This window comes from Coregonus lavaretus (assembly GCF_964263955.1).
Source record: "Coregonus lavaretus genome assembly, contig: HAP1_SCAFFOLD_6106, whole genome shotgun sequence".
Classification (NCBI taxonomy): Eukaryota; Metazoa; Chordata; class Actinopteri; order Salmoniformes; family Salmonidae; genus Coregonus; species Coregonus lavaretus.
Window position 1 is genome coordinate 6,744 of NW_028163597.1, and position 14,322 is coordinate 21,065.

Below are 14,322 nucleotides of genomic sequence, written 5' to 3' on the forward strand. Positions count from 1 at the left end.
CTACTGTGAAGCATGGGGGTGGAAACATCATGCTTTGGGGCTGTTTTTCTGCAAAGGGACCAGGACGACTGATCCGTGTAAAGGAAAGAATGAATGGGGCCATGTATCATGAGATTTTGAGTGAAAACCTCCTTCCATCAGCAAGGGCATTGAAGATGAAACGTGGCTGGGTCTTTCAGCATGACAATGATCCCAAACACACTGCCCGGGCAACGAAGGAGTGGCTTCGTAAGAAGCATTTCAAGGTCCTGGAGTGGCCTAGCCAGTCTCCAGATCTCAACCCCATAGAACATCTTTGGAGGGAGTTGAAAGTCCGTGTTGCCCAGCGACAGCCCCAAAACATCACTGCTCTAGAGGAGATCTGCATGGAGGAATGGGCCAAAATACCAGCAACAGTGTCTGAAAACCTTGTGAAGACTTACAGAAAACGTTTGACCTGTGTCATTGCCAACAAAGGGTATATAACAAAGTATTGAGAAACTTTTGTTATTGACCAAATACTTATTTTCCACCATAATTTGTCATAGTTGACGTGTACCTATGATGAAAATTACAGGCCTCTCTCATCTTTTTAAGTGGGAGAACTTGCACAATTGGTGGCTGACTAAATACCTTTTTCCCCCACTGTACCTGGGTCTAGGTTATGTACCTAACCCTGGTTTGTAGTGCACCTCTTTAAGACACAGGCCAAGTATGGGGAATGCCCGCTTCCTGCATGATACAAGTTTTCCCTGGACAGGTCATGTGGCAGGTTTGGGGTCAATTCGATCTGAAGTCAATCCAGGAAGTGATTAGAAAAAAAATATCAAAAACTGAAAAAAACTTTTGAAACAAATAGCTTCTCATTTTCAGTTAATTGAGAAATCACTGACTATTGATGCAATTTTTTTCAATTATGGCACTGAAATGAGCAGTGTCTGATTCAACACCACTGGAGCAGATCTGCTGCCTGACATCGGCTTCGAACTGTCCTGTTGGCTCTCCTCTCTGTTGCCCCAAAGCCCATTCTGAGCTGTGATCAGGATTTCATACTGTTATCTCAGATTGCATACGTCCATCTCCGTTCTGATGACACAAATGAGGAAATACTGGTCAATGTGCAGTATGAGTATGTCCCATATGGGCCCTGGACAACAGTACTATGGAATAGGGGGCCATTTGGAAGCAGTCATAGACTGGGAAGTCAACTGGGGATGTCCTGTGTTGTATCTGACATAGAGAAGTGCTGACATGACAACGTTATGCTCAGTAGCAGATGGGCCTGTCTGTCCCTGTGGAGACGTCCTCTTCTCTCCACTCGACCCCAACTAGCTAGCAATTTCACAACCAGGGAGTCTCGAACCCAACTAGCTAGCCATTTCACAACCAGGGACCCTCAACCCCAACTAGCTTGCCCTTTCACAACCAGGGAGTCTCGACCCTAACTAGCTAGTCATTTCACAACCAGGGACCCTCGATCCCAACTAGCTAGCCATTTCACAACCAGGGACCCTCGACCCCAACTAGCTAGCCATTTCACAACCAGGGACCCTCGACCCCAACTAGCTTGCCCTTTCACAACCAGGGAGTCTCGACCCTAACTAGCTAGTCATTTCACAACCAGGGACCCTCGATCCCAACTAGCTAGCCATTTCACAACCAGGGACCCTCGACCCCAACTAGCTAGCCATTTCACAACCAGGGAGTCTCGACCCCAACTAGCTTGCCCTTTCACAACCAGGGAGTCTCGACCCCAACTAGCTAGCCATTTCACAACCAGGGACCCTCGACCCCAACTAGCTAGCCATTTCACAACCAGGGAGTCTCGACCCCAACTAGCTAGTAATTTCACAACCAGGGAGTCTCGACCCCAACTAGCTAGCCATTTCACAACCAGGGACCCTCGACCCCAACTAGCTAGCCATTTCACAACCAGGGAGTCTCGACCCCAACTAGCTAGCCATTTCACAACCAGGGACCCTCGACCCCAACTAGCTAGCCATTTCACAACCAGGGACCCTCGACCCCAACTAGCTAGCCATTTCACAACCAGGGACCCTCGACCCCAACTAGCTAGCCATTTCACAACCAGGGAGTCTCGACCCCAACTAGCTAGCCATTTCACAACCAGGGAGTCTCGACCCCAACTAGCTAGCCATTTCACAACCAGGGACCCTCGATCCCAACTAACTAGCCATTTCACAACCAGGGACCCTCGACCCCAACTAGCTAGCCATTTCACAACCAGGGACCCTCGACCCCAACTAGCTAGCCATTTCACAACCAGGGACCCTCGACCCCAACTAGCTAGCCATTTCACAACCAGGGACCCTCGACCCCAACTAGCTAGCCATTTCACAACCAGGGAGTCTCGACCCCAACTAGCTAGCCATTTCACAACCAGGGACCCTCGACCCCAACTAGCTAGCCATTTCACAACCAGGGAGTCTCGAACCCAACTAGCTAGCCATTTCACAACCAGGGACCCTCAACCCCAACTAGCTTGCCCTTTCACAACCAGGGAGTCTCGACCCTAACTAGCTAGTCATTTCACAACCAGGGACCCTCGATCCCAACTAGCTAGCCATTTCACAACCAGGGACCCTCGACCCCAACTAGCTAGCCATTTCACAACCAGGGACCCTCGACCCCAACTAGCTTGCCCTTTCACAACCAGGGAGTCTCGACCCTAACTAGCTAGTCATTTCACAACCAGGGACCCTCGATCCCAACTAGCTAGCCATTTCACAACCAGGGACCCTCGACCCCAACTAGCTAGCCATTTCACAACCAGGGAGTCTCGACCCCAACTAGCTTGCCCTTTCACAACCAGGGAGTCTCGACCCCAACTAGCTAGCCATTTCACAACCAGGGACCCTCGACCCCAACTAGCTAGCCATTTCACAACCAGGGAGTCTCGACCCCAACTAGCTAGTAATTTCACAACCAGGGAGTCTCGACCCCAACTAGCTAGCCATTTCACAACCAGGGACCCTCGACCCCAACTAGCTAGCCATTTCACAACCAGGGAGTCTCGACCCCAACTAGCTAGCCATTTCACAACCAGGGACCCTCGACCCCAACTAGCTAGCCATTTCACAACCAGGGAGTCTCGACCCCAACTAGCTAGCCATTTCACAACCAGGGACCCTCAACCCCAACTAGCTTGCCCTTTCACAACCAGGGAGTCTAGACCCCAACTAGCTAGCCATTTCACAACCAGGGACCCTCGACCCCAACTAGCTAGCCATTTCACAACCAGGGAGTCTCGACCCCAACTAGCTAGCCATTTCACAACCAGGGAGTCTCGACCCCAACTAGCTAGTAATTTCACATCGGCTACACTGCAACTGTATCCATTGCAGTGTCCTCCTCACACAGCGGTCCAATCTTTTCTCCTGTTTCCTCTCGTTGCCCCATCAGTGTTGGAGTTGAGTTAGAGTTGCTAGGGCTGTAAGCCCATCGATCTGTAGAGGATGAATAGGTTTAACAGTGTCAGCAGTGACAGGGTAGGGAGGGACGGAGCAGGGTAGAACTGACAGCCAGGCATGGCTGTGGACTGGTCTCTTCCTCAGCTCAGTCAGCTGAAAGTTAAGAGACAAGCAGAAACAGCCTATTAGAGTGGAACCAATACCACTGGACAACCCAGAGGAACGCCAGAGGAGTCTAAGGGTGCGTCCCAAATGGCACACTTTGTCCTATGTAGTATACTTCGTTTGACCAGGGCCCGTAGGGACCTTGATGTGGATTAAAGGAGTCCCTAAGGAAGACACAAGCATGTCTATAAATATTTATTTCAACATTACAGTGCAGAAATATCAACTGGCTCCAAGGGGTTGGAAGCATGACAAGCCATGATATTATCTTACAGTAAATCCACACTGGACTGACAACATCTGGATTCTCTCTATTTCATGGCAAGCCATTTATTCTTACAGTTAGTTGTGGAGAGCTGGGTAAGGCCCAGGTCTGAGACAGAACCACACAAGCACAGCAGGAACAGTATTCATGGAAAGGGACAACCTACTGTATAAACAAGCAGTACATAGAGGCAGTGTTCTCTCTCTCTCTCTGTTCTCGCTCTCTCTCTCTCTCTGTTCTGCCTCTCTCTCTGTTCTCTCTCTCTCTCTCTGTTCTGCCTCTCTCTCTCTGTTCTCGCTCTCTCTCTCTCTGTTCTCTCTCGCTCTGTTCTCTCTCTCTCTCTGTTCTCTCTCTCTCTGTATTCTCTCTCTCTCTGTTCTCGCTCTCTCTCTCTCTCTGTTCTCTCTCTCTCTCTGTTCTCTCTCTCTCTCTGTTCTCTCTCTCTCTGTATTCTCTCTCTCTCTGTTCTCTCTCTTCTCTCTGTTCTCTCTCTCTCTGTTCTCTCTGTTCTCTCTCTGTTCTCTCTCTCTCTCTGTTCTCTCTCTCTCAATTATTTTTTTCAATTCAAAGGGTTTTATTGGCATGGGAAACATACGTTTAAATTGCCAAAGCAAGTGAAATATATAATAAACAAATAATAAACAAAAGTGATATAAACAATCAAAAATGAACAGGTAACATTACACTCACACGTTTCAAAGGAATAGACACATTTCAAATGTCATATTATGTCTATATACAGTGTTATAATGATGTGCAAATAGTTAAAGTACAAAAGGGAAAATAAATGAACATAAATATGGGTTGTATTTACAATGGTGTTTGTTCTTCACTGTTTGCCCTTTTCTTGTGCCAACAGGTCACACATCTTGCTGCTGTGATGGCATACTGTGGTATTTCACCCAATAGATATGGGTGTTTATCCAAATTGGATTTGTTTTGGAATTCTTTGTGGGTCTGTGTAATGTGAGGGAAATATGTGTCTCTAATATGGTCATACGTTTGGCAGGAGGTTAGGAAGTGCAGCTCAGTTTCCACCTCATTTTGTGGGCAGTGTGGACATAGCCTTTCTTCTCTTGAGAGCCAGGTCTGACTACGGCGGGCTCTCTCAATAGCAAGGCTATGCTCACTGAGTCTGTACATAGTCAAAGCTTTCCTTAATTTTGGGTCAGTCACAGTGGTCAGGTATTCTGTGCCTGTGTACTCTCTGTTTAGGGCCAAATAGCATGCTCTGTTTTTTGGTAAATTCTTTCCAATATGTCAAGTAATTATCTTTTAGTTTTCTCATGATTTGGTTGGGTCTAATTGTGTTGCTGTTGCTGTCGTGGGGCTCTGTGGGTTCTGTTTGTGAACAGATCCCCAGGACCAGCTTGCTTAGGGGACTCTTCTCCAGGTTAATCTCTCTGTAGGTGATGGCTTTGTTATGGAAGGTTTGGGAATTGCTTCCTTTTAGGTGGTTGTAGAATTTAACGTCTCTTTTCTGGATTTTGATAATTAGCGGGTATCGGCCTAAAGGGGCAATGGGTTCTATAACTGATTCAAGTATTTTTAGCCAGATCCTAATTGGGATGTCGAATTTTATGTTCCTTTTGATGGCGTAGAAGGCCCTTCTTGCCTTGTCTCTCAGATCGTTCACAGCTTTGTGGAAGTTACCTGTGGTGCTGATGTTTAGGCCGAGGTAGGTCTAGTTTTTTGTGTGCTCTAGGGCAATGGTGTCTAGATGGAATTTGTATTTATGGTCCTGGCAACTGGACCTTTTTTGGAACACCATTATTTTTGTCTTACTGAGATGTACTATCTCGTTCTCTCTCTCTCTCTCTCTCTCTCTCTCTCTCGCTCTCTCTATCTCTGTTCTCTCTCTGTTTTTTTTCTCTCTCTCTCTCGCTCTCTCTCTCTCTCTCTCTCTCTCTCTCTCTCGCTGTTCTCTCTCTCTGTGTTCTCTCTCTCTGTGTTATCTCTCTCTCTGGTCTCCCTCTCTCTCTCTGGTCTCTCTCTTTCTCTCTGGTCTCTCTCTTTCTCTCTCTCTCTCAATTCAATTCAAAGGGCTTTCTTGGCATGGGAAACATATGTTTGCGTTGCCAAAGCAAGTGACACTCTCTCTGTTCTCTCTCTCCCACTCTCTGTTCTCTCTCACTCTCTCTCTCTGTTCTCTCTGTTCTCTCTCTCTCTGTTCTCTCTGTTCTCTCTGTTCTCACACTCTCTATCTCTCTCCCTCTCTGTTCTCTCTTTCTGTTTCTCTCTCTGTTCTCTCTCTGTTCTCTCTGTTCTCTCTCTCTCTGTTCTCTCTCTCTGTTCTCTCTCTCTCTGTTCATTCTCTCTGTTCTCTCTCTCTGTTCTCTCTGTTCTCTCTCTCTTGGTTCTCTCTCTCTGTTCTTTCTCTCTCTGTTCTCTCTTTCTCTCTCTGGTCTCTCTCTTTTCTCTCTCTCTGTTCTCTCTCTCTCTGTTCTCCCTCTCGCTCTCTCTCTGTTCTCTCTGTTCTCTCTCTCTCTCTGTTCTCTCTGTTCTCTCTCTCTCAGTTCTCTCTCTCTGTTCTCTCTGTTCTCTCTCTCTCTGTTCGCTCTCTCTCTGTTCTCTTTCTCTCTCTGTTCTCTCTTTCTCTCTGTTCTCTCTCTGTTCTCCCTCTCTCTCTCCCTCTCTCTCTGTTCTCTCTCTCTGTTCTCTCTCTCTGCTCTCTCTCTGTTCTCTCTGTTCTCCCTCTCTCTCTGTTCTCTCTCTCTCTTTTCTCTTTTCTCTCTCTACCTGTATGTGAATGTATGTGTGTGTGTGCCGTGTGCGTTGTGTGTGTGTCCTCTGCACAGTACCCTAGCCATGCTGTGTAAGTATATACAGTTGGATAGTTCTGTCATAAGCCAGGGACGAAACCCCTTTGAATATCAAGCTGCACCACTCAACAACTTCACTACCTGTGTGTGTGTGTGTGTGTGACAGCTTCACTACCTGTGTGTGTGTGTGTGTGTGTGTGACAGCTTCACTACCTGTGTGTGTGTGTGTGTGTGTGACAGCTTCATTACCTGAGTGTGTGTTAGAGTGACTGCAGGGTAATGCCGCACACAGCCAATCACTGACAGAGGACACACACACATTCATACTCACACACATGCACGCACGCACACACACACACATTCAAACTCACACACATGCACGCACGCACGCACGCACACACACACACATTCAAACTCACACACACATGCATGCACGCTCACACACGCACACACACACACACACACACACACACACACACACACACACACACACACACACACACACACATTCAAACTCACACACATGCACGCACGCACGCACGCACACACACACACATTCAAACTCACACACACATGCATGCACGCTCACACACGCACACACACACACACACACACACACACACACATTCAAACTCACACACATGCACGCACGCACGCACGCACGCACACACACACACATTCAAACTCACACACACATGCATGCACGCTCACACACGCACACACACACACACACACACACACACACACACACATTCAAACTCACACACGCACGCACGCACGCACACACACACACACATTCATACTCACACACACGTGCATGCACGCTCACACTCACACTCTCTCTCTCTCTCTCTCTCTCTCTCTCTCTCTCTCTCTCTCTCTCTCTCTCTCTCTCACTGAGAGACAGACAGAGTCTTCTACACCTTAACAAGCTATCTTCAGAAAAAACGTCCTCCCTATCCCATTGTGGGTTTGTGGGCCGTCCCCCCGCCCCTCCTTACCCAGCCATCCTGTCTCTTGCACTGACCTGAGCAGCTCCCCAGGTGACATCACCTGTCCGTCACACCACCGTGAGCCTATTGTCTGGTCCCGTTCTGAATGTCTAATGAGGTTCCTGTCCAGCTTCCTGTCCACCTCAGAGAGACATGCTAATCTAATTAGCGGTGCAGAATATGTCAGCCACACATCATTCTGCTTAGTGTTCATTACCTCTGCATAAGCATAGTACTGCTCTGTGTGTGAGCACACACAGGCAGACGCACACACATACAGGGTTGAGATGAGTGTTGAGTTAGGTTACTCATTGTCCTTACACAGTGAGACTGTCTATGTAGCTGGACACATGACAGAAGTGTGCCTGCTTAGTGTGCGTCTGTGCCTGTGTGTAAGCCTATGTGTGAGAGGGAGGGGGTAGTTTGTCCTACAAACTCTCACGTCAGAATTAGACGTTTCTCAAACGTCAAATTTTGAAGTTGTTACAAATCTCACATTTCGAAGTGTTTAAGGTTAAATTTAGGCATTAACTCCAAATTCTTAAGTTTAGGCATTAACTCTGAATGGTTAAGGTAAGGGTTAAGGTTTGGGATAGGCTTAAAACAACTTTCTATTGCTGGATTTGAACATCAGAGGCAGATGCTTACACCCATCCACAATGCTCTAGCAAAACCAAAGCCTACTTGAAGGTAACAGCGCTCACTGTTGTCCCTAGTGGCTGGTTTCCACGTCATCTCCCGACGTCCTCAGACATGGATGGACGTCCAATACTGACTTGTATCACAGGTGACCTGCCTGAGTTTGTCAATGAAGGAGGAAGAGGGTAGCCTGTCAGGGAAGGAGGAAGAGGGTAGCCTGTCAGTGAAGGAGGCAGAGGGTAGCCTGTCAGGGAAGGAGGAAGAGGGTAGCCTGTCAGGGAAGGAGGAAGAGGGTAGCCTGTCAGGGAAGGAGGAAGAGGGTAGCCTGTCAGGGAAGGAGGAAGAGGGTAGCCTGTCAGGGAAGGAGGAAGAGGGTAGCCTGTCAGGGAAGGAAGCAGAGGGTAGCCTGTCAGGGAAGGAGGAAGAGGGTAGCCTGTCAGGGAAGGAGGCAGATGGTAGCCTGTCAGGGAAGGAGGAAGAGGGTAGCCTGTCAGGGAAGGAGGAAGAGGGTAGCCTGTCAGGGAAGGAGGAAGAGGGTAGCCTGTCAGTGAAGGAGGAAGATGGTAACCTGTCAGTGAAGGAGGCAGAGGGTAGCCTGTCAATGAAGGAGGAAGAGGGTAGCCTGTCAGTGAAGGAGGAAGATGGTAACCTGTCAGTGAAGGAGGCAGAGGGTAACCTGTCAATGAAGGAGGAAGAGTGTAACTGGTGTTTTTATCAGCAGGGGGCACCATGCAGCGACAGGCTACCTGCCTAACCTCTGACCCCTGTCAGACAGGAACGGGTCCCAGGGACGGGCTACCTGCCTAACCTCTGACCCCTGTCAGACAGGAGCGGGTCCCAGGGACGGGCTACCTGCCTAACATCTGACCCCTGTCAGACAGGAGCGGGTCCCAGGGACGGGCTACCTGCCTAACATCTGACCCCTGTCAGACAGGAGCGGGTCCCAGGGACGGGCTACCTGCCTAACCTCTGACCCCTGTCAGACAGGAGCGGGTCCCAGGGACGGGCTACCTGCCTAACCTCTGACCCCTGTCAGACAGGAGCGGGTCCCAGGGACGGGCTACCTGCCTAACCTCTGACCCCTGTCAGACAGGAGCGGGTCCCAGGGACGGGCTACCTGCCTAACCTCTGACCCCTGTCAGACAGGAGCGGGTCCCAGGGACGGGCTACCTGCCTAACCTCTGACCCCTGTCAGACAGGAGCGGGTCCCAGGGACGGGCTACCTGCCTAACCTCTGACCCCTGTCAGACAGGAGCGGGTCCCAGGGACGGGCTACCTGCCTAACATCTGACCCCTGTCAGACAGGAGCGGGTCCCAGGGACGGGCTACCTGCCTAACATCTGACCCCTGTCAGACAGGAGCGGGTCCCAGGGACGGGCTACCTGCCTAACATCTGACCCCTGTCAGACAGGAGCGGGTCCCAGGGACGGGCTACCTGCCTAACCTCTGACCCCTGTCAGACAGGAGCGGGTCCCAGGGACGGGCTACCTGCCTAACATCTGACCCCTGTCAGACAGGAGCGGGTCCCAGGGACGGGCTACCTGCCTAACCTCTGACCCCTGTCAGACAGGAGCGGGTCCATGGGGGATGCTGTGGGAGGGACCCCTGTCCCCTTCTGACAGTAGAGCTGTCCTATAGGTAGAAGCTGTCTCCTCAGAGACCCTATTACAGAAGCCTCACAGTGTCTTATACAGTGGCTGCAGCCAGTTAAAATGGTTCCTACTACTGGTGGTTAAGGCCAGTAAGTCTTACTTTCTAAGACATTAATATTTCTTTGCCTGTTGTCATGACGATTCATTGTTCTATGTCATTTCCAGTATTATTTTGCCATATAAAGTGGTAGAACGTGACTAATTAATTTAGTGATGAGGATGGTTGAATACAACAACACTGCACTCTACTGGGCAGATGTAGACACACCGTTTGATCAAACCCAAAACGTAGTTTCCATCATTTGACAAGAACAGGATTAGTGTTGTAAAACCGAGAACATTCCCTTCTTTGCAACCACAATCAAGAACACTATCAAAAACACATTATAAATGACTTTATTTACAGTGCATGCATGAAGGTATCCTATATAATCCCAGGGACAAATATCTTTCAGATTTTTGGACTTTACAAATATTATTTAACAAAACTAGACAGACATAAACACATATATTCCCTCACCATCTTCTCTGGGAAAATGAAGTAAAAAAAACTGTTCTGACGGCAGAAAGACAAGGTAGTTATGGTGACAGTAGTTTTGAGAAATGGATGACAAAAAGCTGTGTGCAAGCCTTATTTCAAGATGAATGAGAGCAAACACAGTATTGGCTGAATCCCAAATGGTACCCTATGGCCTACATAGTGCACTACTTTTGACCAGAGCTCTACGGGGTGACATTTGGGATGCAGATATTGTGAGTTAGCATGTCCTGATTGGCGGTGATGTTCCTTTTGACCAGAGCCCTACGGGGTGACATTTGGGATGCAGATATTGTGAGTTAGCATGTCCTGATTGGCGGTGATGTTCCTATGGAGAGACAGACATGCTGAGAGTGTCTTCTTCCTGGTTGTGGTTAGGTCTGGTCGTATCAGGCAGAGACAGAGTTAGGGTCTCTTCCTGGTTGTGGTTAGGTCCTATCAGGCAGAGACAGAGCTATGGTCTCTTCCTGGTTGTGGTTAGGTCTGGTCCTATCAGGCAGAGACAGAGCTAGGGTCTCTTCCTGGTTGTGGTTAGGTCTGGTCCTATCAGGCAGAGACAGAGCTAGGGTCTCTTCCTGGTTGTGGTTAGGTCCTATCAGGCAGAGACAGAGCTAGGGTCTCTTCCTGGTTGTGGTTAGGTCTGGTCCTATCAGGCAGAGACAGAGCTAGGGTCTCTTCCTGGTTGTGGTTAGGTCTGGTCCTATCAGGCAGAGACAGAGCTAGGGTATCTTCCTGGTTGTGGTTAGGTCTGGTCCTGTCAGGCAGAGACAGAGCTAGTGTCTCTGGTGGTGAGGAGGCAGTTCCATATTTACTGCTGGGCTCCGGCTCTACAAACACACTGGAAAAAGACACACATACTATACAATTCAATTCAGCTGTACTGGACAAATAATTCCAATTCAGCTGCACTGGACAGAGAATGCCAATTCAGCTGCACTGGACAGAGAATGCCAATTCAGCTGCACTGGACAGAGAATGCCAATTCAGCTGCACTGGACAGAGAATGCCAATTCAGCTGCACTGGACAGAGAATGCCAATTCAGCTGCACTGGACAGAGAATTCCAATTCAGCTGCACTGGACATAGAATGCCAATTCAATTGCACTGGACAGAGAATGCCAATTCAACTGCACTGGACAGAGAATTCCAATTCCACTGCACTGGCAGAGAATGCCAATTCAACTGCACTGGACAGAGAATGCCAATTCAACTGCACTGGCAGAGAATGCCAATTCAACTGTACTGGACAGAGAATGCCAATTCAACTGCCCTGGACATCATATAATGTCCCTTTCGCCCTGCCTGTTAGGTTTGACTTTTACATACATTGTGCGTGTGTGTCTGATGTATGTGTGTGTGTGTGTGCAGTATGTGTGTGTGTGTGTGTGTGTGTGTGTGTGTGTGTGTGTGTGTGTGTGTGTGTGTGTGTGTGTGTGTGTGTGTGTGTGTGTGTGTGTGTGTGTGTGTGTGTGTGTGTGTGTGTGTGTGTGTGTGTGTGTGTGTGTGTGTGTGTGTGTGTGTGTGTGTGTGTGTGTGTGTGTGTGTGTGTGTGTGTGTGTGTGTGTGTGTGTGTGTGTGTGTGTGTGTGTGTGTGTGTGTGTGTGTGTGTGTGTGTGTGTGTGTGTGTGTGTGTGTGTGTGTGTGTGTGTGTGTGTGTGTGTGTGTGTGTGTGTGTGTGTGTGTGTGTGTGTGTGTGTGTGTGTGTGTGTGTGTGCGTGCGTGCGTGCGTGCGTGCGTGCGTGCGTGTGTGTGTGTGCTTGTGTGTGTGTGCGTGCGTGCTTGTGAGGCCTACCTACCTAACAGAGTCGGAGTCACAGGACTCCTTGCGGCTGGTCTCTAACAGGTCCTCCTGGGAGTGGAAGCGTTGCAGTTTGCAGCCGCAGCGCAGGACGGCCTGGGACACAGAGTAATGGCTTCTCCCTGAGGCGCAGGCCTCTATCTTGGACACCCCCAGGTCTGACTGCAGGAAGAGGTGCAGACAGCTGTCTGACAGAAGCAGATTACTCTCCAGGGTCCTGGGATGAAAGACCAATGGAACTCCGGTAATGTACCAACAGACCCATAAATACAAATGGATATTGATGGGTCTGTTGATTTGTTTAACATGAGTCAAATAGAAACTATTACACCGCCTATTGTTCACTACCGTCAGAAGAACAGAGGAAGCACAACCTAGTGCAGTCACGAGGAGGCATATGCTTGCCAAATGCTTGCCAATTCTTAAGTGTACGAAATGTTTTGTAGGCCTTTAACCCTTGAGTATAACTCTTGTTTTTCTAGTATTATTTTATAAATTATTAGTATAATTTTTTTTTGTAAATGTGTTGTAATGTTTGTTATTCTGGTTTAATAAAGGTATAACCCAGAAGGACACTCACAGTTCAAGGAACTTCTGGAGGCCCTTCATCCTCTCTGTGATCTGCTGGGCGTTGTTCAGGCTGAAGAAAGGGTTCTTAGGAGGTAGTTCAGGTAGTTGGACCCTGGAAATGGAGACAACTCACAATGTAAACACACTTAAAGGGGTCATCTGGGATTGGTACATCCATTTTTGGACTGTTGAATTAATTATATATAGCCATATTTTTTTTTTTTATATAAAATAATTGGCACCTTTTATAACAACTACTAGTTAGAGACACAAGACATGTGGATGTATTTTCAGTATGTACATTTGCTAAATCTTTTCCCAGCTATCTTAGGTCAATATACTATACATATAGAGTATGCTATCCTCCTATGAATACCCACATGAGTAGTGAGTTTGCCTGTAGCTTCTGCCGGAGCCATACGAACTCACTGTACCTTCTCCTCACACAGGAGATCTTCTTAGTGAAGCAGAGACTGTTGGTCTGAGGAGAGACAACAGCAGTTTAACACTGATATTCTATTATCTTTAACACTGATGTTCTATCATCCGTATGAACAGGCGGAGAGACATTAATCTAAAACTGACCCTTACCTTAACCATAGCCTTAACCTAAATTTAACTAATTCGGAAATTCAAATAATGGTTTGCACATCAGCCACGTCCCCTTCGTTTTCCCCCCATTTTACATACTTACATGTATGCAGATTTCATAGTCCATGTGGGCATGCCAGAAGTCATTCTTCTGAATCCGCGGATCCCGAACCCAGACACTGATGAACTGCTGCATGGGGAGGAGAGGAGAGAGACTGAGGAGGAGAGGAGAGAGACTGAGGAGGAGAGGAGAGAGACTGAGCCACGCTTAACTAAACTGTGGATGAGAAGTGAGAATGTACGGTCTGATGCAAAGATGGAAGTTTTACGGGACAGAAATACAGGATGTGTAATCATTGACTCACTCCAACTCTACAGATGTAGGATCTTAATTTGATCACTCTTTTGTTGCTGAGTATTGTCCATCGACAGCAGGAAATGCAAACTTGTAGTGTATTTTAGTTTTTAAAAGGCTTCTAAAGTTAGTAATTTCCACTTGATTTGCCCTAACAAAAAATTTATCAAGCCATACTCAGCTGTCCATTAATTATAATCCACATAATAATTCACATTTCCTGTTGCTGCAGGATTATTTTCCTGCTGTAGAAAACTGGCTCAAATTAAGATCCTAAATCTGTATATCGGAAAACCCTGTGTCTTTTACAGGTTGGTCCAGTTTATGTTACCCTAGGGCAGAGTGAAAGCAGAAGTAGGACTGATCTCTCTCTTACACAATGTGATATGGTGTTTACTGTCTGTTTTCAGGAGGAACTAAACATCATTAGATGGAGTTTTTCTAACCACAGTTCAACCTACTGAAGCCTGAAGAGACACCCACACCGACCCTCACTGGGCAACATTACCTACAGTACTCTTACATGATCAACTGACAATGATATTTAAAATCTCAGACACCCATAAACTTCCCATGGAACTGATT

At 47.8% G+C, this 14,322-nt stretch overlaps 1 protein-coding gene across 1 annotated transcript; it reads right to left on the reverse strand.

The window, feature by feature from the left end:
- Positions 1 to 11,008: 11,008 nt before the first annotated feature.
- Positions 11,009 to 13,585, reverse strand: LOC311117956 (sorting nexin-10B-like; the record flags this gene model as incomplete). Its single annotated transcript, XM_084192844.1, has 5 exons — positions 13,486 to 13,585; positions 13,172 to 13,272; positions 12,802 to 12,903; positions 12,220 to 12,438; positions 11,009 to 11,261 (listed from the first exon to the last, which is right to left on the reverse strand). Exons 1-5 carry the CDS (start codon positions 13,576 to 13,578, stop codon positions 11,009 to 11,011), a joined length of 768 nt encoding a protein of 255 aa, XP_084048970.1. The 5' UTR covers positions 13,579 to 13,585.
- Between the last annotated feature and the right edge of the window lie 737 nt (positions 13,586 to 14,322).